General features: G+C 42.5%; 1 protein-coding gene across 1 annotated transcript; it reads left to right on the forward strand.

Annotated features, from left to right (window-relative positions):
- Positions 1-7,490: 7,490 nt before the first annotated feature.
- Positions 7,491-20,422, forward strand: LOC131914634 (zinc finger protein 420-like). Its single transcript, XM_059267236.1, is given in 7 exon segments — positions 7,491-7,523; positions 9,307-9,433; positions 18,691-18,811; positions 19,064-19,208; positions 19,290-19,784; positions 19,869-20,181; positions 20,184-20,422. Coding segments are annotated over 7 exon segments (1,473 nt in total).
- The last annotated feature ends 7,518 nt before the right edge of the window (positions 20,423-27,940 follow it).

Below are 27,940 nucleotides of genomic sequence, written 5' to 3' on the forward strand. Positions count from 1 at the left end.
TTAATCTCAGCATTTAAGAGGCAGACGTAAGCAGCTCTCTGTGAGTTCCAAGCTATCCATGGCTACCATGTCTCTAAAAAGAAAAGAAGGAAGGAAGGAAGGAAGGAAGGAAGGAAGGAAGGAAGGAAGGAAGGAAGGAAGGAAAAAAAGAAATACATACAGGAGGTGTGTCTGGGTGGATCAGCCCCTTAATCCTAGCACTCAGGAGGACAAGAGTTTAAAGCAAATGTAATCTACACAGCAAGACTTGAAGATATAAAAGCTAGAGGTAGTTTTAATAGCAGAAGTGGTAGAAGGCCTCTAGCATACACAAGGCGTTGGCTTTGGTCTCCAGCATTGCCCAAAAACCTACACAGGAATAAACCTCTGAAGTACCTAGTATGTGAATGAGCACTCCCCTCAACTTCATACCTGAACGAGTGAGTACAGCTGCTTGGATTGTATGCTATATTTGTGTTTATGTTCTGATTTCACTGTAACTCCTCATGAAATGGATTTGTATTGAACAAACTAAATAAAAAGACAAATGATGAAAAATAAAAAGAATGCATAACATTTTTCACTGAGAATTATCTGAAACGTGCACACACTTTGTTTGTGTGTTTGTTTTCTTCAGATGGGGTCTCACTATATATCCCTGGCTGTCCTGGAACTAGCTCTGTAGGCCTCAAACTCAGAGATCTGCCTGCCTCTGCCTCCTGATTACTCGGTCTAGTTTGGGCATATAGCTTCTCAGGCCTCCATCTCTGGGACCGGAGAACCCACTTGGGAGTTTCTTTGCTCAAATAAACCTGTTGTTATACTTTTTCAATTTGGCTTGATCTGGCTTACTGTGTCAGCAGAGAAACCTATTATCACGGGACAGAAAACCTATTACATGTCTGTTGAAGTCACAGTACAACTTACAGAAGCTACTCTGTCTTTCCACCATGTGAACCTCACATATCAAACTCAGGTTGTTAGGACTGGCAGCAAGTGCCTTTACCCCTTGGGCCATCTTCTGGCCACTCTTCTCTATTGCTGATAAAGACCCCATTGTGGAACTGGAGAGCCGGCTCAGAGGTTAAAAGTTCTTGCCACCAAACCTGATAACCCGAGTTTGATACCTGGAACCTACATGTATGTGTACATCAGTGGCACATAATCATTTCCCAACAAAATAAATACATGTACAAAAAAAGATTGGATTTTGTACATACAGCATATTTTGTCCATCCCTGTTGTTGGACACCTAGATTGGTTCTATAACACATCTATTACGAATGGTGCTGCAAAAAACACTGATGTACAAGTATCATGAGGAATTGTTTTTAATTAGTAATTTTTATTTTTTTATGTGTACAGACATAAAACTTTGTAATCTTTAATTAGTAAATGAAGAATGTCAGGTGCCAATGCCATTTTACAAGCTACACGAGGCTCTGAATCATTTGGTAAGAGCCTAAAAATAAAAACAATGATATTTGAAAACAAAATATCTAAAGGACCAGTGAGATGGCTCAGTGAGCCAAGACTCGGTGACAACCTCAGTTGGATTCCTAAAGCCCACATGTTGAAATGGGAGCACAGCTTCTCACAGGCTGCCTTCTGGCCTCTACAGATGTGTCCCTTTTTTGAGACAGGATCTCACTGTGTAGCCCTGCCTAGCCTTGAATTCACAGAGACCCACGTGCCTTTACCTATCAGGTGCTAGCCGGAAAGGCCTGTGCCACCACATCCAGTCAAGTGTAAACGTTTTTTAATGTCTCAAATTATATCATTGGCAGCTGGATGTATAGTTCAGTAACAGAGTGTTTGTGTAGGATGTACAAAGTTCATGTCTTAGCACCTCCAAAATTGTACAATTCTATTAATTAGCCAAGCATTTGTTTAAGGCCAGCCTCGGCTATATTGTGAGAGCCTATCTCATAACCCCCCAAACAAAAGTATACAATAAAGTAATAAAATTATATGTAGTTGAAAATATAGAAAGCTGGGGACACAGCTCAGTGGTACAGCACTTGCCCATCCACCACACACACACAAAGGAAAATGCAAAGAAATCCAAACTATAGTTTATTAGGGTATCCAAATAAAAGGAAATTACAATCCACATGTGAGACTGGGTGTATGGAAGAAACAGATCATCTCGTGAACTGGCAGATTTATCAACAGAACTGTGACTGAGGGATTTGGACAGTCTTGTATTATATTTGTTAAACTGCATGTAGTTGCAGGCACTCCTACAGTACCAACACTTGCAAGGTGGAGGCACGAGTACCAGACGTTCAAGGTCATCCTCAGCTACAGGGCAAGTTCGAGGACAGCCTGTGTAGCACGTCTCAACAACATCAAATAAAAACCGTTGATAAGCATCTTTAGCATGGCACCCCCCACGCTCCCTCCACTCTGGTCCTTTCACCTGCCACATCCATCCCTGAGCTCCGTTCCATGTGAATCCCTGCCCACTCTGTGAGGCCGCCTTAACCTTCCCTTCCTTAGCTGAGACTATCTTTCCCTACACTGGCGAGATTTACTACAAACCCTCAGCCCTACAAGGGTAAGCGCCCTGAAACCGGAAGTCTACAACTCCGCCACGCAAGGCTGGAAGCAAAACGGGAAGTACTGTCACGGTGGCTTTTTTTTTTTTCTGTCAATCTCTGTGAGCGACTCGGAGTCTTTATGGTTCCGGACTGTGAGGTCGGCACGGGTTATATGGAATTCCGCTTGACAGCGACGTCCGGAGGGGCCTGGATCGCGGGAGGACGCAGCTATTCTGGCCGGCTCTGCGGGAGGCTGCGCGCCGAGCGAGGTCGGGGAGCGTCGTAAAACTGCCGTCATGCCGTGTCTGCTGTACGACAGCTATTATTTCGTCCACTTCCCAGCCTGCAAACCTGCATAATTTTCGTTCTTTTTTAAATCACGAGGGAAAGATATTTTCGCCGTTGGATACACGTTAAAGGGAGTCCCCGAGGGTCCTCCCGCCTCATGGACCTGGCAACTGCCCTGTGTACCGGTGATCGCTGGGAGAGATTAGGCTCAGGAGTGGGGATGTGGCTGTCTCTGCTGAGCCCTGGATTCCACCCCAAGCGTTGGGGAAATAAAAATTTATAGATGTATATTGCATTATGTATTTTTATTTATATTGATTATATGTACATATATGTACTTCAGTGGTTCAAGAGACCTTTCTGTTCTTAATCAAATGAACGTTTTTGTTAATTTTTATTACATTTTAATTGAACCCAATACATGCAAAATACTAAGAAATATAGGCAATAAGTAATGAGGGGCCTGGAGAGATGGCTGTTGTGTATGAGAACTTTCTGCTCTTACAAAAGGCAGTACCCAGCACCCCCACTAAGGCTCACAATGTCCTAAATCTCTCCTCGGGATCGGACTCCCTCTTCTGGCTCCTGAAAGTACCTGCATACATGTGGTTCACACACACACACACACACACACACACACACACACACACACACATACATTTTTAGAAATTAATGAATTTTTTTAAATAATGAAACACTATTTTTTAAATAAATTTTAAGAATCACATCTGCATTTCACACATGAATACTAATTTCTGACTAGCCATACTTCAGTACTTCAGGTCTCAATGGGTTATGTATAGTTTTGGTTGTTTTTTTTTTGTGTGTGTGTGTGTGTGTGTGTGTGTGTGTGTGTGTGTGTGTGTTTCAAGACAGGGTTTCTCTGTATAGCTCTAGCTGTCCTGGAACTTGCTCTGTAGACCAGGCTGGCCTCGAACCTGGACTCCACTTGTCTTTGCCTCTCAAGTGCTAGGATTAAAGATGTGTGCCACCATCACCCAGCTAGTTATCCTATTTTTTTATTTTTTAAAGTTATTTATTTATTATGTACACAGTGTCCTGTCTGCAGGCCAGAAGAGGGTACCAGATCTTATTGCAGATGGTTGTGAGCCACCATGTGGGTGCTGGGACTTGAACTCAGGACCTCTGGAAGAGCAGCCAGTGCTCTTAACCTCTGAGCCATCTCTCCAGCCCCCTATTTTTATTTTTTATTGTGTGTGTTTGTGTGTGTGTGTGCAGATGCCAAGACATTTGTGAAGGTCAGAGGACAACTTGCAGAAGTTGATTCTCTCCTACCATTGTAAGTCTAGTGTATCAAATTCAGCTCATCAGGCTTGGCTTTACCAGCTCAGTTGAGCTATCTTATTGGTATTATTTAGTGTTTGCTTTGATTTTACTCTTTTGGATTTTTTTAGTCTTTTTGAGACAGGGTCTCACTATGTAGCCTTGGCTACCTAGAACTTGCTATATGGTTGAAGCTGGCCTTGAACTCACAGAGATCTGCCTGCCTCTGCCTCCCGAGTGCTAGTATTAAAGGCTTACACCACCACACATGGCCCTATTTATTCTTTTACAATTTCATACATAATAGACATCTACAGATTGACCTTTTTCTTTTTAGGGTGCTGAGTATTAATTGAACCTGGGGTCTTGCACATGACAGGCAAGCATTCTACCACTGAGCTATATCACCAGTGCTTTATTTCTTAGTTTTGAGACAGGATTCCATTAAGTCGCCCTGCACTTGAACCTGCTCTATAGCCAAGGTAGTCTGTTTTTGTGATTCTTCTGTAGCTGGGACTACAGGCTTATACTATTAGGCCCATCTTATTTTATATATTACTTTTATTTTTATTTATTTTAGATTATTTTATTTTTTATTTATGTGTGTATAAGTCCGTGTCCGTGTGTGTGTGTGTGTGTGTGTGTGTGTGTGTGTGTGTGTGTGTATGCAGGCACCCATGAAGACGAGAAGAGGCTTCAGATATCATGGAGCTGGAATCACAGACGTTGTCAGCAGCCCAGTGTAGATGCTGGGAACTGAACGCATCTTGTCTGGGAGAGCAGCAAGCACTTTTAACCCCTGACAGCTCTCTAGCCCTCTCTTTTTACTTATGTGTATGCTTGTGTATGGGTGTGTGGCAGTACGTGCATGTGCATATGCATGTAGAGGCCAGAAGAGAACCTCAGGTGTAGTTTCTTAGGTGCTGTCCATCTTTGGAGATGGGGTTTCTCACTGGCAAAGAGCCCCAGGGGATCTGCCTGTCTCCACCTCCCCAGTACCAGTATTATAACCATGTACTGCCACCACACCCAATTTTCTTTTTTTAAAAAAGATTTTTTTTGTATTTTTATTCATATGTATATGTGTATGCCTGTGTGTGAACAAGTGCATGTGAGTGTAGGTGCCCTGAAGCTGGAGTTATAGGTGGTTGTGAGCCACCCAGTGTGGGTGCTAGGGACTAGACTCAGGTCTTTCCCTAGAACAGTATGCTCTAGTAACCTCTAGGCCATGTCATCAGTTCCATGCCCAGCTCCTCTTACCTGGGGTCTGAAGATTGAACTTTGGTACTCCTACTTTTAAGGCAGGTACTTTGCCAACTGGAGGTACAGGGCTAACTCTCCAGCCTCTTTAAAAAATAAGAAGGAAGAAGGAAAAAGAAGAGAAGAAGAGGAAGAGGAAGAGAAAGAAGCTGCCACTATCACAATAGCTCGTATTCCTGGGCCACAGACTCAAGTTCAGGATCAACTTGAGTAACCTTGTGACACGCTGTCTCAAAGTAAAAGAATTGGAGATAGAGCTGAGTGATAAGAGTACTTGGCCTGTCATGTGTGATAGCCTGGGTTCTGTCACCACCACCATTACTGATGGTAATTAATAATGATGATAATAATATAATAATAATAATATAATAGCAGCAATGGAATGCAGGAATGGGCTTGGTGGCTCACATTTTTTGTTTGTTTGTTTTGAGACAAGGTTTCTCTGTATAACAGCCCTGGCTGTCCTGGAACTCGCTTTGTAGATTAGGATGGCCTCAGACTCACAGAGATCCACCTGCCTCTGCCTCCCATGTACTGGGATTAAAAGCATGCGCCTCCATGCCCAGCTAGTGGCTCAAATTTGTAATCGTAGCTCTTGGGAGGTTGAGGCAGGAGGAGTTTGGGGCCAGCCTAAGCTACAGTGTGAGGTGTTGTCTCAAAACAAAACAAAAAGAAAGACTGATAGTTATAATGAAACTCAGAAAAGATTTAGCTGCCAGGTCTTTAAGCAAGGATGAGGAGAGACTATTCAGGAACAGGAAACTTTATGAACAAAACTCAAGAGTAATTGAGAGGCAGGCGTGTTCCTTTCCCAGAGGAAAAAGTCACACAGAAGAGAGGATGGTGGTAGCTGGGTTAGGAGGGTGGGCTAGGGCCAGAGAAATGGCATAGTTTCAGGGTAGGGTTGAAGAGAGAGGTCAGGCAGGAAAGCACTTGTCATGCAAATATAAGGACGTGAATTCAGTCTCTAGCACCCACACCAGAAGAGCCTGGTATGGTGACTGCTTTTGAAAAACCAGGACTGGGGAAGCAGAGACAGGTGGATCCCTGGCCTACTTGGCAAGTTCCATGCCATTGAGAGATCTTGTCTGATTAAACAAGGTGAACAGCTCATGAGGAACAACACCTTAGCTTGTTCTCTGGCCTCCTCAAGCATTTGAGCATGCAAGCCTACACACACACACACACACACACACACCTGGGAGTGGGGGTGCTAAGTATAGATGAAGGTATGGTGTTAGGGCAAAAGCTCATAATAATTAAGTTTTCAAATATGATTGTAGTTACCTAGGCTCAGGTCATTGGTGTAGAAAAGAAAAATGAAATAATTTTGAGAATCTTGAAGCTCAGATACAGGAAACTCAGCCACTTCTTGATCTGTTGATTATTGCTGAAGGTGGGGCACTTAGTAATTGCTAGGATGATCAAGCATAGTGAAAAACAACAGAACCTACAACATGGTGGAAGGAGAAAATAGATTCCCCCAAGTTATCCTTTTCATGTGTGTGTTATAACATTTCTACACTTATACAATAAGTAAATATAAAAATATTTTTTCTTTTTGAAATTATTTTTAGATCTATTTATTTTATTTTATGTGTGTGAATGTTTTGCTTACATGTATGTTTGTGTCATGTGCATCCTGGAACTGGAGTTATGGATGGTTGTGAACCACCATGTGTGTGCTGGGAATTGAACCTGGGTCCTCTGCAAGAACAACAAGTGTTCTTAACCAATGAGCCATCTCTCCAGCTCTAAAACTATTTTTAAAAATAATGTGCGCCGGGCGGTGGTGGTGCACGCCTTTAATCCCAGCACTCGGGAGGCAGAGCCAGGTGGATCTCTGTGAGTTCGAGGCCAGCCTGGGCTACCAAGTGAGTTCCAGGAAAGGCGCAAAGCTACACAGAGAAACCCTGTCTCGAAAAACCAAGAAAAAAAAAAAAGAAAAAAAATAATGTGTGTATCTAATTTTTCTCAAGTATCTAGGATTCTGTGTACTTGACACTAGGGTTGATGAACTGAAGAACGTGGACAAGATAGATGGGAATTTTCAGGTTCTTACACCTTCTGTTTCTTCCAGGTAGTCTTCTTTCTATTTACCCAGTCTGCCTTGAGGATAAGGAAAAGGTAGAGAACATGGTGGCCCACTGCCTGAGAGGTTTTTATCAGGTATGCAGAAACTGTCACAAAATGCCAAGTGTGCCTGCACCAGGTAGAAATGTTTCCATCTAGGTAGATGTGACACTGTACCTTCACAGAGCCAAGAATCAAGACTGAAACCCCCGTTGAATTTCCCCAGGGAAATGCACTTACTTACAACACACTTACTGGTATAATGTCATCTAAAACTCCATCAGGAGCTCAGTAACTAATGATTAATGTTGATACTCATGGTGACACAGATACGTTTGTTATTTTGCCAAGTATTCTGACAGAATCTTAAGGTGAAAGAGCATATCTTTTGTTGGGGGGGCATGTAGCTCAGCATAACTGCCTCTAACTCTAGCTCCAGGAGATCCAATGCACTCTTCAGCCTCCATGGACACCTGCACACATGTGCACACACAAACAACATACATATAAATAAAAGTAAAATTAAGAAAAAAGAAATTGAAAATCATCCTCTTAGGTAGAGGGGAGGATCAGGAGTTCAAGTTCACCTTCAGCTACACAACAAGTTAGAAAACACTGGGGCTGGTGAGATGGCTCAGCAAGTAAAGGCATTTGCTGCCAAGCCTGAGACTTAGGTTCCCATGAACTCACATGGTAGGAACGAACTAAAGTCTGCAAATTGTCCTCTGACCTCCACTTGTGTGCTGTGGCGGGTGGGCCCTGCCCTGCTCAATGAAATAAGTTCTTTTTTGTTTGTTTGTTTTAAATTATGTGTGTGTTTACCAGTATGTATACCATGTGCATGTCTGGTACCTACAGAGGTCAGAGGAGGGCATCAGAACTCCTGGAACTGGAGTTACAGATGGCTGTGAGACATATGTTGATGCTGGGATGAGAACAGAATCCAGATTCTCTGCAAGAACAAGTGCTCTTAACCACTGAGCCATCTCCAGCCCCAAGAAACAAGTCCTCCCCCCATCTCTCAGGTTTGGCTTTTTTGTTTTTTTTGTTTGTTTGGTTGGTTTTTGGTTTTTCAAGACAGGGTTTCTCTGTGTAGTTTTGGTGCCTGTCCTGGAGCTCACTCTGTAGACCAGGCTGGCCTTGAACTCACAGAGATCTGCCTGCTAAAACAAGTTCTCTTTTTTAAAAATTCCTGAAACTAGAGAGATGACTCAGTGGGTAAAGCTCTTGCTATGCAAGTGTGAGGACCAGAGTTCAAATCCCTAGAACCCATGTAAATACCAGATGAGTGTGGTAGCATTTCAGTAATTTGTAATTTCCATCCTCTGGAGGATGCTAGTTAGAGTCGCTGAATAAACGAGCACTGGCTTCAAGTAAAAGACCCTGCCTCAATGTTAGTTTGACAGCCATTGAGGAAGATACCCAGGGTTGACTTTTGGCCTCTAATACACATGTACCCATACATTTGAATACCTATACACACATGGATACGTATTACACACAAAAAAGTATGTTTTTTTTCTTTTCTTCTGCCTGTGCTTGGAATTGAACCTAGGGCCTTGAATATGCTAGATAAGCACTCTACCACTAATTTGTATCTCCCAACCCAAGACTGTGCGTTGAACCCTGTTTACCTAGTGTATGTGGTATGCTAAGGATACATTGTAGGGGAACAAATAGAACTGTGTGTTTAGTTGTGAGAAGGGCCACTAAAGTCATGTCCATTGGAAATGGGCTGTGACTGTGGACAGGGAGGTCTCATAGACCACCAATCCCTGAAGCAGACAGTGGAAGTCCTCAGACAAGAGCTGGGTCTCATGTCCTCATCTATCATGAATGTTGGTGACATGTTACTCAGACTGTCATGTCTATGATTTAGGACTCGGTGACCTTTGATGATGTGGCTGTGGACTTCACCCAAGAGAAGTGGGTTATAATGGATAAAACTCAGAGAGACCTCTACAGAGAGGTGATGCTGGAGAACTACCAGAACTTGTCCTCAGCAGGTAAGATGCCATTGCCCTCCTGCCCCTTAGGGAGGATAATGTTCTGGGCACACCGAGGGATCAGCAGTCTTGATCTGAACACACTAGGAAATAAGGACACACATGGGACGGTGGTTTCCAGACAGGGTCTCTCTGTGTGGCCCTGGCTGTCCTGGAGCTCTGTAGACCAGGCTGGCCTCAAACTCACAGATTAAAGGCATGTGCTGCCACTGCCTGCCTCAATTTTAATCATGATTTGTCTTGTTTTGTTTTAGATTTTTTTCATTTAATTTTATGTGTATGAGTGTTTTCCTGTATAAGTGTATTATGCATGTATGTATGTTCAGAATTCACAGGAGGGTAGTGGATCCCCTTAAACTGGAGCTACAAATGATGTGAGCCATTTCTGGGTTCGGTGCTGGGAATCAGGTCCCCTGTAGGAGCAGCCCATGCTGCTAACTGCTGAGCAAGCTCTCCAGCCTCTCAATAGTGTTTTGAGTTTCAACAGCAAAACTAGTATGAATTTCTTTTTTCTTCTCAATTTCACAGATTGAAGATTCTTCCTAAAAACTGAGTATGGGGGTTGGGGATGTGGCTCAGCTGCGAGAATGTCTGTCTGGCATGCATGAAGCCCTGGGTTTAACCCCTTACCACAAAAAAACTAGATATGGTAACACATATCTGTAGTCCCATTACTCAGAGGGTGAAGGCAGGAAGCTCAACTGCATAGCCAGGCTGAGTTACATGAATTCGTTTTGGGGGGATTTTTTTGGTTTGGTTTTTCCAGACAGGGTTTCTCTGTGTAACAGCTCTAGCTGTCATGGAACTCACTTTGTAGACTTGAAATTCCAGAGATCTCTGCCTGTCTCTGCCTCCCGGGTGCTGAGATTAAAAGTGTACACCACCACCGCCTGGTCGCTACATGAATTTTTATATTTCACCTCCCTCCCAAAAAAACCTCACACAAAAGTCAGGTATGGTGGGATCCTTCTGTAACCTCAGCACTTGAGAGGTTGAAGCAGAAGTATCACCTAGAGTTTGAGGCCCATCTAGGCTACATGGGTTCAAGGCCAGTGTGAGCTATATAACAAAACCCTATCTCAAAATAAATAAATAGAAATCAAAGAGGGGAAAAACAAACATCTTTTTTAAGATTTGTTTTTATTTTTATGAAAAATACAGCACAGGCATGCATTGCCCAAGGAGGTCAGAGGAGGGCATTGGATCCCCTGGAACAGCTGTGAGCTGCCTCAAGAACAGCAGATGCTCCTAAGTGCTAAGCCATCTCTCCAGCACCCCTCCCCATCCCCTTTTTTTCTTTAGGAGCCCTGGCTGGCCTAGAACTTGCTGTATAAACCAAGCTGGCCTTGAACTCTCAGAGAGAGCCTGCCTCCCTCCCAAGTGCTGGGAGTAAAGGTGTGTACTATCACACCTGGTTCAAGAATCATTCTTACTGTAGATATTAAGACACTAGCTAGCCAGGCATGGTGGCACACGCCTTCAATCCCAGCACTTGGGAGGCAGAGGCAGGTGGATTTCTGAGTTTGAGGCTAGCCTGGTCTACAGAGTGAGTTCCAGAACAGCCAGGACTGTTATACAGAGAAACCTTGTCTCAAAAAAAAAAAAAAGGACACTACTTCAGCATAAGATTTTTTTCTTTATTAAGTTGAGAACTTTTTGTTTTATTTCCTTTCCTTTCATGAGAATAGGGTCTGCCTCCAAATTCATGCTGGCCTCAAACTGGCTTTGAACTCACTCACTGTCTTCCTGCCTCCTTCCAAATACTGTAATTAAGGTGTATGTGCTGTACCTTGTTGGTTATTTTTTCTCTTTTGCTCTTTGGTCTTTTGGTGACCCACCACCCAGCTCCCAAATAAATCACACATGGAGGCTTATTATTTTTTCTGAATGTCCGGCCTTAGCTTGGCTTGTTGCTAGCCAGCTTTTCCTAACTTAAATTATCCCTGTCTACCTTTTGTCTCTGGGTTTTTACCTTTCTCATACTTCTGTATATCTTACTTAGTGGCTGGCTGGGTGTCTGGGTGTCTGGCTCCTAGCATTCTCCTCTCCTTGATCTCTTCTTCTTTCTTCTTTTCCTCCCAGATTTCTCCTTCTATTTATTCTCTCTGCCTGTCAGCCCCACCTATCCTTTCTCCTGCCTCAATATTGGCCATTCAGCTCTTTATTAGACCATCAGGTGTTTTGAGACAGGCACAATAACACAGCTTCACAGTATTAAACAAATGCAGCATATCTTTGCATCATTAAACAAATGTTCCACATTACAAACAAATGTAATACATCTTAAAATAATATTCTACAACAATACCTGACTTGAAAACTTTGAACTTTTTTATTTAAATGAAGTACTCTATGTCTTCTCTTTGGCATAACCAGATTGGCAGCATCACTACTACACTGTTGGGGGCAGTTATTAAGTAAAAAGTGTTGCTGTTGAGTGACAGGTGATCTGATGAGTGAAGGTACACACAGTGTGGATCTGATGGGCAAAGGGGTGACTTCACCCCAGGCTGGTTAGAGTAGGAAGCTGTGAGCTTTCTTCAGCTACTTATAGAATTGTGCAGTCGAAAACTTAGAAATTATTTCTGGAATTTTCTGTATAATATAATTTTTTGTTTCCAGTTGATGGTGAATTACTTAACCCATAGAAACTAATATTGGGGGTATGAGGCAACTTCTATAATGTGTGTGTGAATGCAGGCATGTGTGCACAGGGCATGTGTAGAGGGAGGTAAGAGGACAAACTCTGGTGTCAGTCCTCAGCTTTCATCTTAGACAGGGTTTCTTTGTTGTATTTCTGCTCATATACCAGGCTAGCTGGCCTGTAAGCTCCTGGAGTTCTCCTATTTCTGCCTCCTCTCTCTTCATGAGTACTAGGATTATAGACGCTGTGTTCCTGTGTCTGGCTTCTACATGGGTTCTGGGGATTTGAATTCAGGTCTTCATGCTTGTGTAGCAGAGCTTTATCCATCGAGCTTTCTCCCCATCCCCTATAAGATATTTTCTTACTTTTTAGAATTATATTTGTGCATGGTGTGTGTGAAAGAGAGCTTGGACACACATATGCCATGGTGATTGTGTGGTCAAAAGAAACTGTCAGGAGTCCATTCTCTTCTGCAGCCGTGAATTCCAGAGACTGAACTCAAGTCATCAGGCTTACACAGCAAATGTTTTTACCCACTAAGTCACCTCACCAGTCTCCCTGTAAGTTTTAATATAATATCATGGTTGTCAAAATGTGGTCCAGTATCAATGCCATCATCCTATTAGGAATGAAAGGAAATCTGAGTATATCCCTGTCACATATTTTTTGTTTGTAGAGGGGTATTTGCTTTTACAGATCTGGGGAATACACCTAGGCCTTGAGCATGCTAGGCAAGTGCTTTACCACTGCACTACACACCTAACTCCTACATCTAAGCTTTACTATTTAAAAAAAACAAAAAACAAACAAACAAACAAAAAAACAGGACCTCACTATGTAGCTCTGGCTATCCTGAAACTATGTAGAACAGGCTGGCCTCAAACTTAGATCCACTTGCCTCTGCCTCCCCAGTGCTGGGATTAAAGGCTTGCATCACCACACCCAGCTCCTAGCATCTAAATTTTAACAAGCTACTGTGATAAATCTGATACATTGTAATCTGTGAGATACTGGGGTAACTTTTACCCTAGAAGAACAAATATTTTTGTTTCACTCTGTTTTCTGTTTGGCTGAGTGTTAGTGTTTTGTTAATATATGTATGAGCTTTAACTTGGGTTTTAGTTCAGAAAAAGGTGATCTACATGCTTAGCCTTTTGAAACACTTCCCGTGCATTCTTTAGAAACAGAGCTCTTCAGGGCTGGGAACAGTGGCACACATCTTTCCTCCTAGCATTTGGAAAGCTCACACAGGAGGGCTGGTTGGCCTGAGCTACATAATGTGAGATTCTATCTCAAACAACAAGAAAAAACAGAAGCTAGAGTAATGACTCAGTGCTTAAGAACACTTGCTGCTCTTTCAGTTCCCAGCACCCACACTGGGCAGCTCACAACCACCTGTAACTCTAGCTTCTAGGGATCTGATGCCCTCTTCTGGCCTCTAAGGGCACTTTCACATAGGTACACACATAAACACAGACACATGCACACAAATAAGTAATAAAAAATAAATAAATCTTAAAAAAACAGAGAGGAAGGCTGAAGAGATGGCTCAGAAGTTAAGAGCACTGGCTCTTCCAGAGGTCCTGAGTTCAATTCCCAGCACACACATGGTGCCTCACAACTGTCTGTAGCTCCAGTTCCAGGGGATCCAATGCCCTTTTCTGGTCTCCAAGGACACTACACACATATGGTGAACAGACAGAGTATGCAAGCAAAACACCATATGCATAAAATAGTAATAATAAACAATAGTATATAATAAAGTAAATAAAATATAATACTGTATTATTATTATTATTATTATTAGCTGGAGAGCTGGCTTAGAGGTTAAGAGCACTTGTTGCTCTTGCAGAGGACCTGGGTTCAATTCCCAGCACCCACATGGTGGTTCACAACCATCTGTAACTTCATTTCAGGGGCATCCTGTGCCCTCTTCTGAACTCCTCTGACCCCAAGTACACACATGGTACACATACATACATATTTACATACATACATACATACATACATACAGGCAGAACACTCACACATAAAATAAAATAAATAAATCTAATAAAGAAATTAGAAAGAAGAAAAAATGTGTGTGGGGGGGTGATGCCTCACCTGGAAAAAATGCTTCACAGGGAAGCATGAGTGTCTGAGTTCAGATCCTCAGTACCATTTAAAAAGCAGTACTAAATGGCTAAAAGCCATTACCAAGTGTAATGGCTGCACCTGTAGTTCCTACAGTGGGGAGGGGGAAATTGGAGGGTCCCTGGGGGCCTCCTCAGACAGTCTAGCTGAATTAGTGAGCTCCAGGTACAGTGTGAGTGTGTTTCAAAAATTATGTAGCCAGGAAGGTGTAGTGATTCATGCCTTTAATCCCAGCACTTGGGAAGCAGAGGCAGGATCTCTGTGAATCTGAGGCCAGCCTGATCTACATAGTGAGTCTAGGCCAGCCAGGGATACATAGTGAGACCCTGTCTCAAATTTAAAAACAAAAACAAAGAACTGGATATGCTGGCATGCAGTTGTAATCCCGGTCCTTGGGTAGAGGAGGATCTGGAGGGTTCACTGGTTAGTCAGCCTAGTTTTAATCAGTGAACCCCAAGTCCTAGTGAGAGACGTCATCTTAGAAAACAAGCTACAGGGCTAGGGAGATGGCTCAAGGATAAAGTGCTTGGCTGTACCATCATGAGGACCATAGTCTGCACTCCAAACCCATGTGAAAAGTAGGCAGGCACAGTGGCTGCCTGTGGTCCCCAGCACTCAGAAGAGAGACAGGAGATCCCCTGGAAAGTTGGCTAGCGACACTGGCTGGAGCTGATGAGCCCTGGGTGCAGCACAAGACCCTGCCTCACACACATATGTGTACACATGTGCAATCAGACTACACATACACATACAAAGGTAGAGAAGGTCCTAAATTTACTGGGTTTTTTTTTTTTCTGTCAAGTCCGAGCCACATCCAAGAATACTTTTTTCCTCTGTGTGTAGGATGTGAGGTCATCAAACCCAGTCTGATCTCCTGGTTGGAGGAAGAAGATTTACAGGCAGTACAAAGAGATGGTTTCCAGGGTGAATATTCATGGGGAAACAATTGTGATCAGAAAGTTCCTTAAGTTTGAAAATAGGATGAAGTTTTGTTTGTTTGTTTTCTTCCCTTTGATTCAGGGTCTTACTGTGTAGCCCAGGCTAGCCCCTCCAATATTTCCATCTTTACCTTCTGGGTTCTGGGGTTGTTGGTGTGCACTGCCACACACAGCCATAATGAGCCTTTTTTTCCCCCAGTATTAGGGATTAAACCTTGAGCTTGCTTAGGCAAACACTCTTACAACAGAGCTGTATCTCCAGTCTTAAAATGTAAGTTTCAAAGATACAGCTGATCTCAGAAGGTGCCAGCCCTTTATCTCAGAAGCAATTCTGGATTTCTTACACTTTGCTCAGATTTTTTCTGTGATCCCACAAAAATGCCTGTTATGTTTTTCTTTTTAATTTTGTCCTGTGCTATGTTGAGATCTTTCCTCGTCGTTATCCCTGATAATATTCTTTTCCACCATCAGTTTTCATTTTTTTTTTTTTTTTTTTTGGTTTTTCGAGACAGGGTTTCTCTGTGTAGCTTTGTGCCTTTCCTGGAACTCACTTGGTAGTCCAGGCTGGCCTTGAACTCACAGAGATCCGCCTGGCTCTGCCTCCCGAGTGCTGGGATTAAAGGCGTGCGCCACCACCGCCCGGCCAGTTTTCATTTTTAAAAAGCAATGTGTAGTTGGGTGGTGGCACACACCTTTAATATCAGCACTCAGAAGGCAAAGGCACATGAGTATCTTGGGTTTGAGGCCAGCCTGGTCTACAAAGCAAGTTCCAGGTCAGCCAGGTCTAACAGAGAGACCCTTGGGAAAAAAAAAAAAAGAAGAAGATTATAATAAACTGTCTAAAACTATGACTCACATTTTTACCCTTGCTAAGTTTTAATCTATTCAAATTATCAAAACTTAGTTTCTTTATTTTTGTATTTTTATGTATTTATTTTGGTGGGATCTCACACTGTAGCCACGGCTGGCCCTAAACTCAAGTCATTCTGCCTCAACCTCCTGACACTGTTCACCACACTGGGCAAGATCTGTCACTTTCTACTCCTGCAACATATGTTGCATCTTGATTTTATTTTGTTTTTATGTCTTTTTTTTAGAATGGGAAATGCAAGACACCTTGAGAGAACAAACTTTCAATATGGTGCAAATGGTAAGATTAATCAAGATTGTTTATTAGTTCCTATACTCTGAAAAGACTAGAAATTCCACTGTGGTGGATGGTGTGGGTAGGGGAGCAGCATTTTAAACCAGAAAAACTCAAAATAACAGTGTCAAACCCATCACGAAACCAAATCCTGCAAGGTTCCCACGAGTGCACAACATGCATGTGTAACTAGACATTGAAATTTTTTTTAACTTTTTATTGATTCTTTGTGGATTTCACATCATGTATTCCAATTCATCTTCCCATCTCTTCATATCTATCCTTGCAACCTTCCCCTCAAAATAAAATAAAATTTAAAAGAAAAAAAATCTCATTGTGGAAGCTGTAGGATGGCTCAGTGAGTCACACAGTACACCCTTCGGTCCACACCTCTTTCCTTGCAGGTCATTGCAATGAGTCACTGGTCTGGCTCAAGGCCTCTGGCCTCTGCTGCACTATAGATACTGGTGTATAAACATCGTCCCTCACTGGGACTACTTTTACATATCCTGTTGTTGCCCTGTGTCATGGAGATCCTGCAGCTTTGGCTCTGTAGGACTGCCCCCTTCACATGCTCCAGCAGTTCACAGTGGGGTGGGCCAACTCATAGCCCTGGTTCTGGGCCTGGGTGGTTCTGGACTAGGTTGGTCAGCCCACCAGCTCTCCCTCATCCTCACCACCAGGGCTAGCTCACCCAATGCAGTAGGCAGCAAGGGGCGGGGCCAGTTCTCCTGCTCTCATGCCATTGGGGGCCTGCTCACCTGCACCCACACCACCAGGCTCAGCTCTACTGGTTTGCCCAGGTGAAGTTCAGGGCCCACTCTCTTGAGTGCTTGCAGCTGTTGAGGGGCAGGGCCAGCTTTCCCACCTGCCACAGGTGGCAAGGGAAGGGTGAGGGCATCTTTCCCTCACCCAGGCACCATATGGCAGACAAGGAGGGGCAGAGGCAGCTCTCCCATTCTCACACCCTCAGGGCTGGCTCACCCGTGCCCCTCACGGTGCCCAACAGGGTCAGCTCTACTATGTTGCCCATGAATTTTTAAAGCAGTTTATTTATCTGTGTGTGTGTGTGTGTGTGTGTGTGTGTGTGTGTGTGTGTTTGTGTGTGCATATACTCATGTGCACACTGGCATACATGTACCAGGGAAAGTTTATGTCATGGCCCTCTTGTGGAATTCAGAGGAGAGCTTCAGAGGTTGGTTCTCTCCTTCAACCATGTTGAGACAGCATCTCTCTTGTGTCTACTACTACATAAGTTCCTGACCAGTTCTCCTGTTTCTGCCTTCCATGTCAAAGCAGTAGTGCTGGAATTACAGATGCATGCTACTGTATCTAGTTTGGGGGCATCCATTGTCCACTCTCAGGCTTGCATGGCAAGCACTTTACTTGCTAAGCCATCTTCCTGGCTCTTTAAAACAATTTTGTAACATGCTTAACATTTTTTTAAAACATTTAAGCTGATTCTAGCACTATTGTTCCTCCAGCTTGACTAGAAATCACATAGCAACATTAAGAATGTCATGAAAATGGTAAAAATCATAATCATCCTCTAAGTAATACATTAAAAAAAAAGATAGGGTCTCATGTAGCCCCTATCCTCAGAGTTGCTATGTTGCTAAGGAGAGCAAGTCCTGATCTGCCTATCTTCATCTCCTAAATGCTGGGTTATAAGCACACCACCATGCTATTTCTAAAATAATGTACTTTAATCATTCATTCATACAGAGAAGATGCAACAGTGTTGGTGACCTCTAAATTAATTTACAGAAATTCCTTACAAGATTATGAAAGAATTGAGAATTCATCTGTAGCAAATTAGTGCAAATGAGAAACATTTAATAGAAATGGCATTCTCCTTTGTAAGAGAACTCTCTCTTTGATGGATATTCTGAATTTGGTGAATTTGGGGTATCCTAATCCATGCTTAAAAGTTTGGGCTTCAGAATTTCTACAAATATGCATCCTCAACATATGTAACTCTGCTTTGAGAGTCTTTAAAGAATTTTATGAAGACATGCATGAATCATTTCAAAGTTAGAACAGATTATAGATGATTCTTGCATTAGAATTGAACTTGGATAAAAGGCAGAAATTGTATACATGCAATAAGAATTTTAAGCATTTAATAATATTCTGTCTTCATAAGGGTTGAAACTCTTAATCTTTTTGTTTGTTTGTTTGTTTGTTTGTTTGTTTTGTTTTTCAAGACAGGGTTTCTCTGTGTAGCTTTGCGCCTTTCCTGGAACTCACTTGGTAGCCCAGGCTGGCCTCGAACTCACAGAGATCCGGCCTGGCTCTGCCTCCCGAGTGCTGGGATTAAAGGCGTGCGCCACCAGCGCCCGGCGAAACTCTTAATCTTGAACAACTATTGGTTGTATTTATTCTCCTCAACAGGCAGGAAGGCACAGTGCTTGGGAACTCTGTGATTATATGCAACATAAAGATATCTTCAGAGAGCATTCATATTTTAAAAGACATATGAAAACTGAAAATTCAAAGAACACCTATGACTCTAATCAGTATGGAAAGCACTTTCCCATTCTGCATAAGAAACCATCTATGAGACAGGAACTTTCTGTGTTGAATCAGTATTCAGAAGACTTTAGTCTGACCCCAAATGTTACTCACCAGAAAACAGGCTTGCAGGACAAACCTGTTGAATGCACTGACTTCCTTAATCAGTCGTATTTTAAGGCACATATAAGAATCTATAATGGGGAAAAATTCTGTGAATTGACTCAATTTGCAGGAGATTTTACATGTTCCCCAAGTAGAGATCTGCCTATTCAAAAGTATACCATAAGAGCCTATGAGTGTAAGATTTGTGGGAAAGTCTTTGGCTATTCTTCAAATCTTAACAGTCACATGCGAACCCACACTGGGGAGAAGCCCTATGAATGTAAGGTTTGTGGGAAAGTCTTTGGGTATTCTTCAAATCTTAATAGTCATATGCGAACCCACACTGGGAAAAAACTTTATGAATGTAAAATATGTAAGAAATCCTTTACTACTTCTTCAAGTCTAACTGAACATTTCAGAATTCATACTGGAGAGAAACCCTATAAGTGTAAAGAATGTGGAAAAGCTTTTACTAAGCACTTAGGACTTTCTACACATGTACAAACACATGCTGGACAGAAACCCTATCTATGTAAGTTATGTGGGAGATCTTTCACTGTTTCTTCAAACATGACTGAACATTTAAGAATCCATACTGGAGAGAAACCTTATCAATGTAAGGAATGTGGGAAAGCCTTCCATGCATCTTCCTACCTTCATAAACATATAAAAACACATACTGGAGAGAAACCCTATAAATGTGGTAAGTGTGGGAAAGCCTTCCACACTTCCTCCTACCTACGAAAACATGTAAGAATTCACAGTGCAGAGAAACCTTATAAATGTAGGGAATGTGGAAAATCCTACAAAAGATGTTATCTATTGAATGAACACTTAAAAACTCATATGGTGGAGAAACCCTTTGATTGCAAGGTATGTGGAAAGTCTTTTAGAAGTTCTGCATGCCGTAATAAGCACATTCATCTTCACACTGGAATGAAACCTTATAAATGTAAGTACTGTGGGAAAGACTTCACTGTTTCTTCAAGTCTAACTGAACATATAAGAACACACACTGGAGAGAGGTCCTATGAATGTAAAGAATGTGGAAAAGCCTTCACTACATCCTCGTGTTTGATTGTCCATAAGAGGACTCACACTGGAGAGAAACCCTATAAATGTAAGGAATGTGGGAAAGCCTACAAAAGGTGTTACCTGCTGACTGAACATGTAAAAACTCACACTGGGGAAAAGTCCTTTGAATGTAAAGTATATGGAAAACTCTTTGGAAATTCCTCTTGCCTTAATAAGCACATTCAAATTCACACTGGGATAAATGTAAGTATTGTGGAAAAGATTTCACTGTTTCTTCTAGCCTAGCTGAACATGTAAGGACTCATACAGGTGAGAAGCCCTACAAATGTAAGGAATGTGGGAAAGCCTTCACAACATCCTCAAACCTCTATCACCATGTAGGAATTCATGATAGAGAGGTTTCCTCTAAGTATCAAGAATGTGGAAAAAACTACAATAAGTTTTATCGACTAACTGAACATTTAATAAATGTCTGAACAGAAACACTTTGAATGGAAAGAATGTCAAAAGTCCTTCAAGAATTCTCCACGTCTTAATCATCATAATGGAATTTACAATGGTGAGAAGCCTTATTAATATAAGAAGTGTGGGTTAGCCTTCAAACCAGCTTACTCGAAAAACATGAAAGCTCCCTTGTTCTCAAGATGCCCAAGAACTGAAGAAACCTGAGAGCCATTGGAATGTTAACAAAGTGCACTAATATGTGAGCTCACCCTGGAGCCATATAATGTCACAAATATGAAAGCCCTACTTCCTGGGGACTTGTTAAATACATAAGATTCTGCAGTGGAGAAACTGTTGTAGGTAATGTGGAAAAGTCATTCTGCTAAGTTCTTTACATTCACTTACGATCTCACAGTGGAGATAATGAAGGTAAGGAAGTTGCAGTCAATGTTTTCTACATTTTGTCCTTCAGCCTCTAATAAACATGGCATTTTATAACCAAGAGAAAATGAGTGAAGAGTATGAGAATTATGGCCACATCTTGAAATATATGCTGGCAGAGATAGGACCTTCAGATTTTTGTTACTGTTTGAAGCAGCCCAAGTTGGACTCAAACTCTTGTGTATCAGAGGATGGCCTTGAACTCCTCTTAATCCTCCTATATCCACCTCCTGAGTGTTGTGATTACAAGCATGTACCACAACACCCATTTTTTATTCAGTGCTAGCAAATGAAACCAGAGCTTTGGGCATGCTAGGCAAGCACTTTACCAGCTACATCCTCAGCCCCTTTTTAGTAGTTTTTATATTTATTTTGAACACTTGTGATTCTGCCCTAATTTTTCCTGAAGTGCTGTCTATTTTTCTTACGTAGCAACACCATTCCCATAACATCACTCTGCCTCCCAGATTGCTCCACACAAAAAGTGAACTTCCAGAATATTAACTAATAAATCTGTTGTCTGGAGATTGAACTAGAACTTCATATATACTAAATATGTGTTCTACCCTGGAATTGTGCCCATACCCTCAAATTATATATATATATATATATATATATATATATATATATATATATATATAGAGAGAGAGAGAGAGAGAGAGAGAGAGAGAGAGAGAATTTCTCTGTCCCACCAGCTAGCTCCCAAATAACCCCACAGACTTATTTATTTTGAAAGCTTGGCTGATATCTTAGGCTTGTTTCTAATTAGCTCTTATAACTTAAATTAGCCCATTTCAATTAATTTACATGCTGCTACATGGTTCATGGCTTGTTACCTCATCTCCTACATGTCACGCTTCCTCCGAATCTCCTTGAAACTCAGCCCTTTTTCCCAGCATCCTCTGTGCCCTGAAAATCCTGCCTAGCTATTGGCCATTCATATTTTTATTAAACCAATCCAAGTGACACATTGTGATGACAGAGTCTCACCATATTGCCCTGGCTGGCCTAAAACTCCCTATGTAGACAATACTGGCCTCCAACTCATACAGATCTGCTTGCCTTTGCCTCCTGAGTGCTGGTATTAAAGATATGTACCACCATGCTCAGCTATGCCCAGTTCTTCATGTTGTTCAAAAATCTCTTGGAGGGCTAGGGATATAGCTAAGTAGTAGAATGCTTACCTGGCATGCATGAGGCCCTAGGTTTGATCAACAGCACCACACACACACACACAAAGTTATGCTTTCATAGCTATTCTTTGTAGATAAAAAGTGAGAGTACAAAAAGAGGTAAGTTGAAGAAAAGATGAGTGAATAGCTAGTAATGGGAAATCCCATTCACAATCATAGAGAAATCTTACACTGAGAATGGAAATATTCCTGTAACATCATGCAGTGTAGGTGCAGTGAGAACCCTGAATTTTATTTTTTCTCTTTGGATCTACTCTACAGACTGGCAACACAATCAGACTGCATTGCTGAGTCAGTCAACAATGAGACCGACAATAAGCCTTCTTTGGGATCTGTCCTTCTGTGTACTATACAATGTGGAAACAGAAACTCTTTTGGAATTTAATCCCAATGAACATGGCTGACATCATGTTCTGCTGTGTTGCAAACCATCTCTAACAATTCCTGGATGTGGCCCATGGGTGCAGACACCAAAATCAGCACTAGCAGGTTTCAGTCTCAGTGTTCCAAATTTGTGTATTTCTGATGCTTGAACAACTTTGGGTTTTGTCCTGTAAGGCCATTAGGGCTGTGCCACCCAATGGCCCTTTCTGTGGCTCATATTCTAGCCAAAGTAGCAGTGATCTAATACAAGCTCAACAATAAACCCCAAGTGAAAGAGATCTGTGCACCTGTGTGTTGTGAATTTATAGTGAAGAATATGTTATGGAGTAGTTCTTTTGCAGGTATGAGTTTGCTGTTTAACACATGTGTTGTTTTTAATGCTGACACTGATGCCATAAATCAGCAGATCAGTTTTGTTTTGTTTCTTTCCATAACCAGGGTCTTCCTATGTAAGCCAGACTGACCTCAAACTTGTAATCTTCCTGCCCATCTCATAACTGCTGGAATTGCAAATGTGTACCACCATATTGATTCAAGCTGTTGACTGAATTAATAATTAAATTCCAAATGCAAACAACCAGGTCATAATTATGCCTAAACACATATCCCTCATACAACCGCAAATGCATTATAAATTTAGAATAGGTGGCAAAGTCCCTTTAGAGACATTCCTTTAGTATCTCAAATATGGTAACCATTGATATTCTCTCTCTCTTTTTTTTTTAAAAAGTTGTTCAAGCATCAGAAATACAACATGTATGACTATAGGCCAGAAGAGGGCACCAGATCTCGTTACAGATGGTTGTGAGCCACCATGTGGTTGCTGGGAATTGAACTCAGGACCTCTGGAAGAGCAGTCAGTACTCTTAACCTCTGAGCCATCTCTCCAGCCCCCATTGATATTCTCTTAATTGACGTTACATCACATGATAAAAAGAAAGGAAAGAAAACACAAATATCTGTACAAATGCATTCTTAAGAAAATACAACAGAAACACTCATGTCAATTACAGTTCTCCTTTCTGCAACTGGTCATGTGGTCTTAGCTGGTATTTATAACTACCTTCCTCTACTACCCATTCTGGATTTCCTCCAGTCTCAGCAAGCACCTCAGCAGGCCTTGCCTCTTTTCCTGGAGGAGTGACCCACACCTTCACTCCTGACAGGTCTGTGTACTTTGTCACCCTGTCTGGAAGGCTATTGCAGTTTCCCATTGACTTTAATCACAGGACATGATAACACCAAGAGATGCCCTAAAGCAGTGGTTCTCAACCTATGGATTATTATCCCTTTGGGGGTCAAATGACCTTTTCACGGGGTTGCATATCAGTTACCCACATATCAGATATTTACATTACAATTCATAACAGCAGCAAAATTAGTTATGAAGTATCAGCAAAAATAATTTTATGGTTGGGGGTCACCACAACATGAGGAACTGTATTAAATGGTCGCAGCATTGAGAAGGTTGAGAATCACTGCCCTAAAGGATCTCCTGCACTCCAGACATAACCTTTCTTACCTCCATGGTGGAGAAACAATTTCTCCATGGTAATCTGGATTACTCACCCCTTCTAACACTGTTATTCCTTTCTTAGCCTGTTAGCTTAAGTGCATCAGAAGACAAAGTGGCCATTAGAAATCTGAGCGTCCAGCTTAATGGATTGTTTGTTGTGGCTCCTGGCAGGAGTGCTTCCCCTCTGGAACCAAAACTTCTAGGCCAGCAGCAGAACTTAAAGTTGTGGGAACAGAAAGAAAAATTTTCCTAGTGGATCACTAGGGATGATAGTGAGTGGAACTAGTCCCTTTTCCATCCCTTTATACCTAGAGCCATAGATCCTGTCTATGGGAGACACCATATCATAAACTGGATGCTGATTCCAAACATGCCACCCGGAGAACCCTGCCCCAGCCCTCCAGGCTGCAGTCATCTAATTGGTGTTGTAACTGTGTCATCACCACCCAGTGTTGGAATAGCCTTTTGAAGACACTTGTGGGGAAAAAAACTAAAGAAAAGCTTAGAGCCAGGTGTGATGATGCACACCTTTAATCCCAGCACTCGGGAGGCAGGGGTAGGCTGATTCTGTGAGTTTGAGGCCAGCCTGGTCTATAGAGTGAGTTCCAGGACAACTGGGGCTGTTACACAGAGAAGCCCTGTCCTGAAATACCAAAGGGTGAAAAGGCTATTTCTATGAGGCCAGCTGCTCCAGGATGGTGGGGAACATGGGAAGACCACTGGTTTCCATTATCATGGGCCCACTGTCACACTTCTCTGGCTGAAAAGTGAGTTCCTTGGTCAGAAGTAATACTGTGTGGCATACCATGACAGTATTCTGTGGATATGGCATTCTATAAGTCCACAGATGGTAGTTTGGCAGAAGTGTTACATGCAGGAAAGGCAAACCAATAACCAGAGTAACTCTCTACCCCAGTAAGGACAGAGTGTTGTCTTTCCATGGAGGAAGTGGTCCAATGTAGTTAACCTACTACAGGTTGCTGTTTGGTCACCCTGGGGAATGGTGCTGTATCTGGGGCTCAGCGCTGGTCTCTGCTGTTGGCAGATCTGGCATTCAGCAGCAGCTGTAGTCAGGCCAGCCTTGGTGAGTGAAGTCCATGTTATTGAGCCCATGCATAACTCCCATCTCTGCCACCATGGCCACTTTGTTCATGGGCCCATTGGGCAATGACAGGGATGGCTGAGGAAAGAGGCTGACTATCTACAGAATGGGTCATCCTGTCTACTTGATGACTGAATGCCTCCTCAGCTGAAGTCACCTTTTGATGAGCATTTACATGGGACACAAGTATCTTCATATCCTTCAACCATTTGGAGAGATCTATCCACATACTTCTTCCCCAGATGTCTTTCTCACCGATTTTCCAATCCTGTTTTTCCAAGTCCCTGACCATCCAGTCAATCCATTGGCTACAACTTAAGAATCAGTGAACAATTGCACATCTGACCATTCTTCCTTCCAAACAAAATGTATGACCATGTGTACTGCCTGAAGTTCTGCCCACTGTGAAGATTTCCCTTCACTGGTGTCTTATAGGGTTGTCCCAGAAAGAGGTTGTAATGCTGCAGCTGGGTGGTACCTGCATGATGTGCAGAACCATCAGTAAACCTGGCCCTGGGCTTCTCTCCCTCAGTCAACTTCTAAGTATACTTATCCCAATTATACTTTCTGGGACTGGGGAAATACCACAGGATGAGTTTGGGGACCCACTGGACCTACTGTGAGACTTAACCAAAACTTTACTCATCATCTGATCTCCATAAGTCCCTACTTTAATGGAGGGTCACAGTGTTTCTTAGGGTCTCCTGGAATCACCGTTAATTCAGAACATTTAATCCAATAGACCCTGGAAAAACTGATTGTTTTCTTTTCCCTCGGGTACTATTACCTTTGTAAAAGGCCACTGGTCTCTCTAGGGAAGGACTGAAGAAAGGCTAACAGTAAAACTTTTATGTGTTTTATCAAGGTCCTTCCTCAGGGGAACCTGGCCATCCTTTCATTCAAGGAGTTCTGCATTGGGATAATCTCGAAAATTATTATGGTCCAGCCTTAATAATCTTCTCCCCAGGGGCCCAGAAGAGAAGCTATGAATGGTAAGAATTATTTTTAGGAAAAGAATCTAAGTACATCAAGCTCTTCTGTCCTTCTACTATATTCCTCTGGGGTAAAATTCTATCTACACAGCAGCTTCATTTCTGCTCTCATGCCTAGCTCCTTTCTTGCCTGATTTCTCTCTACATTTATCTGCTGTCCCCTCTAAGTTCTATCTTAATTCCCTCACCTTAGTTCTGCCTCATCTAGGTTCTCATCTATCTAGTTCTTTCCCTTCTTAGCTCCTCTCTCATCTCCTTCTTTCTCATCATTCTTCCTCATCTTGTTCTTCCCCATCTGGCTCTTCCTCATCTTCCATCTCATTCCTCTCTTCTAGCCCTTCAGTCTAGTTCTTCCCCATCTCAGTTCATTCTCCTCCAGTTCTTGCCCATCTAGTTCTTCTGTTCTCTTTTCTGTCTAGTTCTTCCATTCTCTTTTCTCTTTTCTGTCTCATCCTCTCAAGTCTCTGAGGTTTACAGATATATATATATATATCCATGTAATAGCAATGCTCTGGTTAAAGCAAGGTCACCAGGCTTGAATTCCCTCAGGGTCAAAAGGAGGAGCAATAAGATCCACACAAAAGAGAAGTAATTGCCAGCCATCATCTGCAACCCAAAAGGAAGTGACTAATGGGGAATAGAATCAACTGAGGGCTAAATTTGGTTAATATCTGAGCAAGGTGGATTTTATGTGTTCAACTATATTCTTAGAAGTGGTTAGTTAAAGTGTTAGGAGTCCATCAGTGACAAGTGAAAATAAAACTGTCTTATTTTCCTTTGGCCCCTTATCTGTCCAAGCTATCTTGGCTACTGCTTTCTGGCAGGGCCAGGGAGCGTACTCGGTGGCTGGGCAGCCTGAGTCAGCTTGATGTACCTGTAAGTAGAAACCCTTTAGTTCTGAGTTAATAGTTAAAGGTAGATCTAAAACTAGAGATAAGACTTTGGAGAGGAAGAAAGTTAAGCTTAATTAAGCACATCCACCAGGCCTTCTCAAACAGATAGTCTGGATGCTTAAGTCTGTTCTTAGAGAGTGCAGAGGTGTCTCTGATAAGAATCTTTTGTCCCTCTGGGGATGGTCCTGGCCGGATGCTGCTAATGACGATAATGACAGAAAGGCCTGAAATTAGGGATCCTGGCTGGGTTGCTGCACAGAAGGTTATCTAGTGCCGGGCGGTGGTGGCGCACGCCTTTAATCCCAGCACTCGGGAGGCAGAGCCAGGCGAATCTCTGTGAGTTCGAGGCCAGCCTGGGCTACCAAGTGAGTTCTAGGAGAGGCGCAAAGCTACACAGAGAAACCCTGTCTCGGAAAAAATAAAAAATAAAAAATAAAGAAGGTTATCTAAATATTCCATTAGTAGTGGGGAAATTGTGCCTAATGCATGATGGAAAAGTTACGCCGGGCAGTGGTGGCGCACGCCTTTAATCCCAGCACTTGGGAGGCAGAGGCAGGCGGATCTCTGTGAGTACGAGGCCAGCCTGGTCTCCAAAGCGAGTTCCAGGAAAGGCGCAAAGCTACACAGAGAAACCCTGGGGGGGGGGGGGAGTTACAATAGCACACGAGAAATTCATACTAGGAAATGGCTAATAATCAAAAGCCAATATCACCAAGACACCTTGAGCCTCAGCTTGACCTCTGGAAGGCCCTTGGCCTTCTGGGTATTAGCTTGTCATAATCAGCTAAAATCCTACTTCATATATTTTTGCAGCTTGCAGCAGGATAATCTTTTTGTACACTGTATGAAGATGTCTCTGTTATACCTCACCTGCCTAAGGCACCTTCTGATTGGTTTAATAAAGAGCTGAACAGCCAATAGCTAGGCAGGAGAGGATAGGCGGGACTTTGAGGCAAGACAGGAACTCTGAAAAAGAATCTAAGGCAGGAGATTCGCCAGCCAGACATGGAGGAAGTTGGATATATGGTA

The sequence above is a fragment of the Peromyscus eremicus genome, chromosome 7 (genome assembly GCF_949786415.1).
Source record: "Peromyscus eremicus chromosome 7, PerEre_H2_v1, whole genome shotgun sequence".
Classification (NCBI taxonomy): Eukaryota; Metazoa; Chordata; class Mammalia; order Rodentia; family Cricetidae; genus Peromyscus; species Peromyscus eremicus.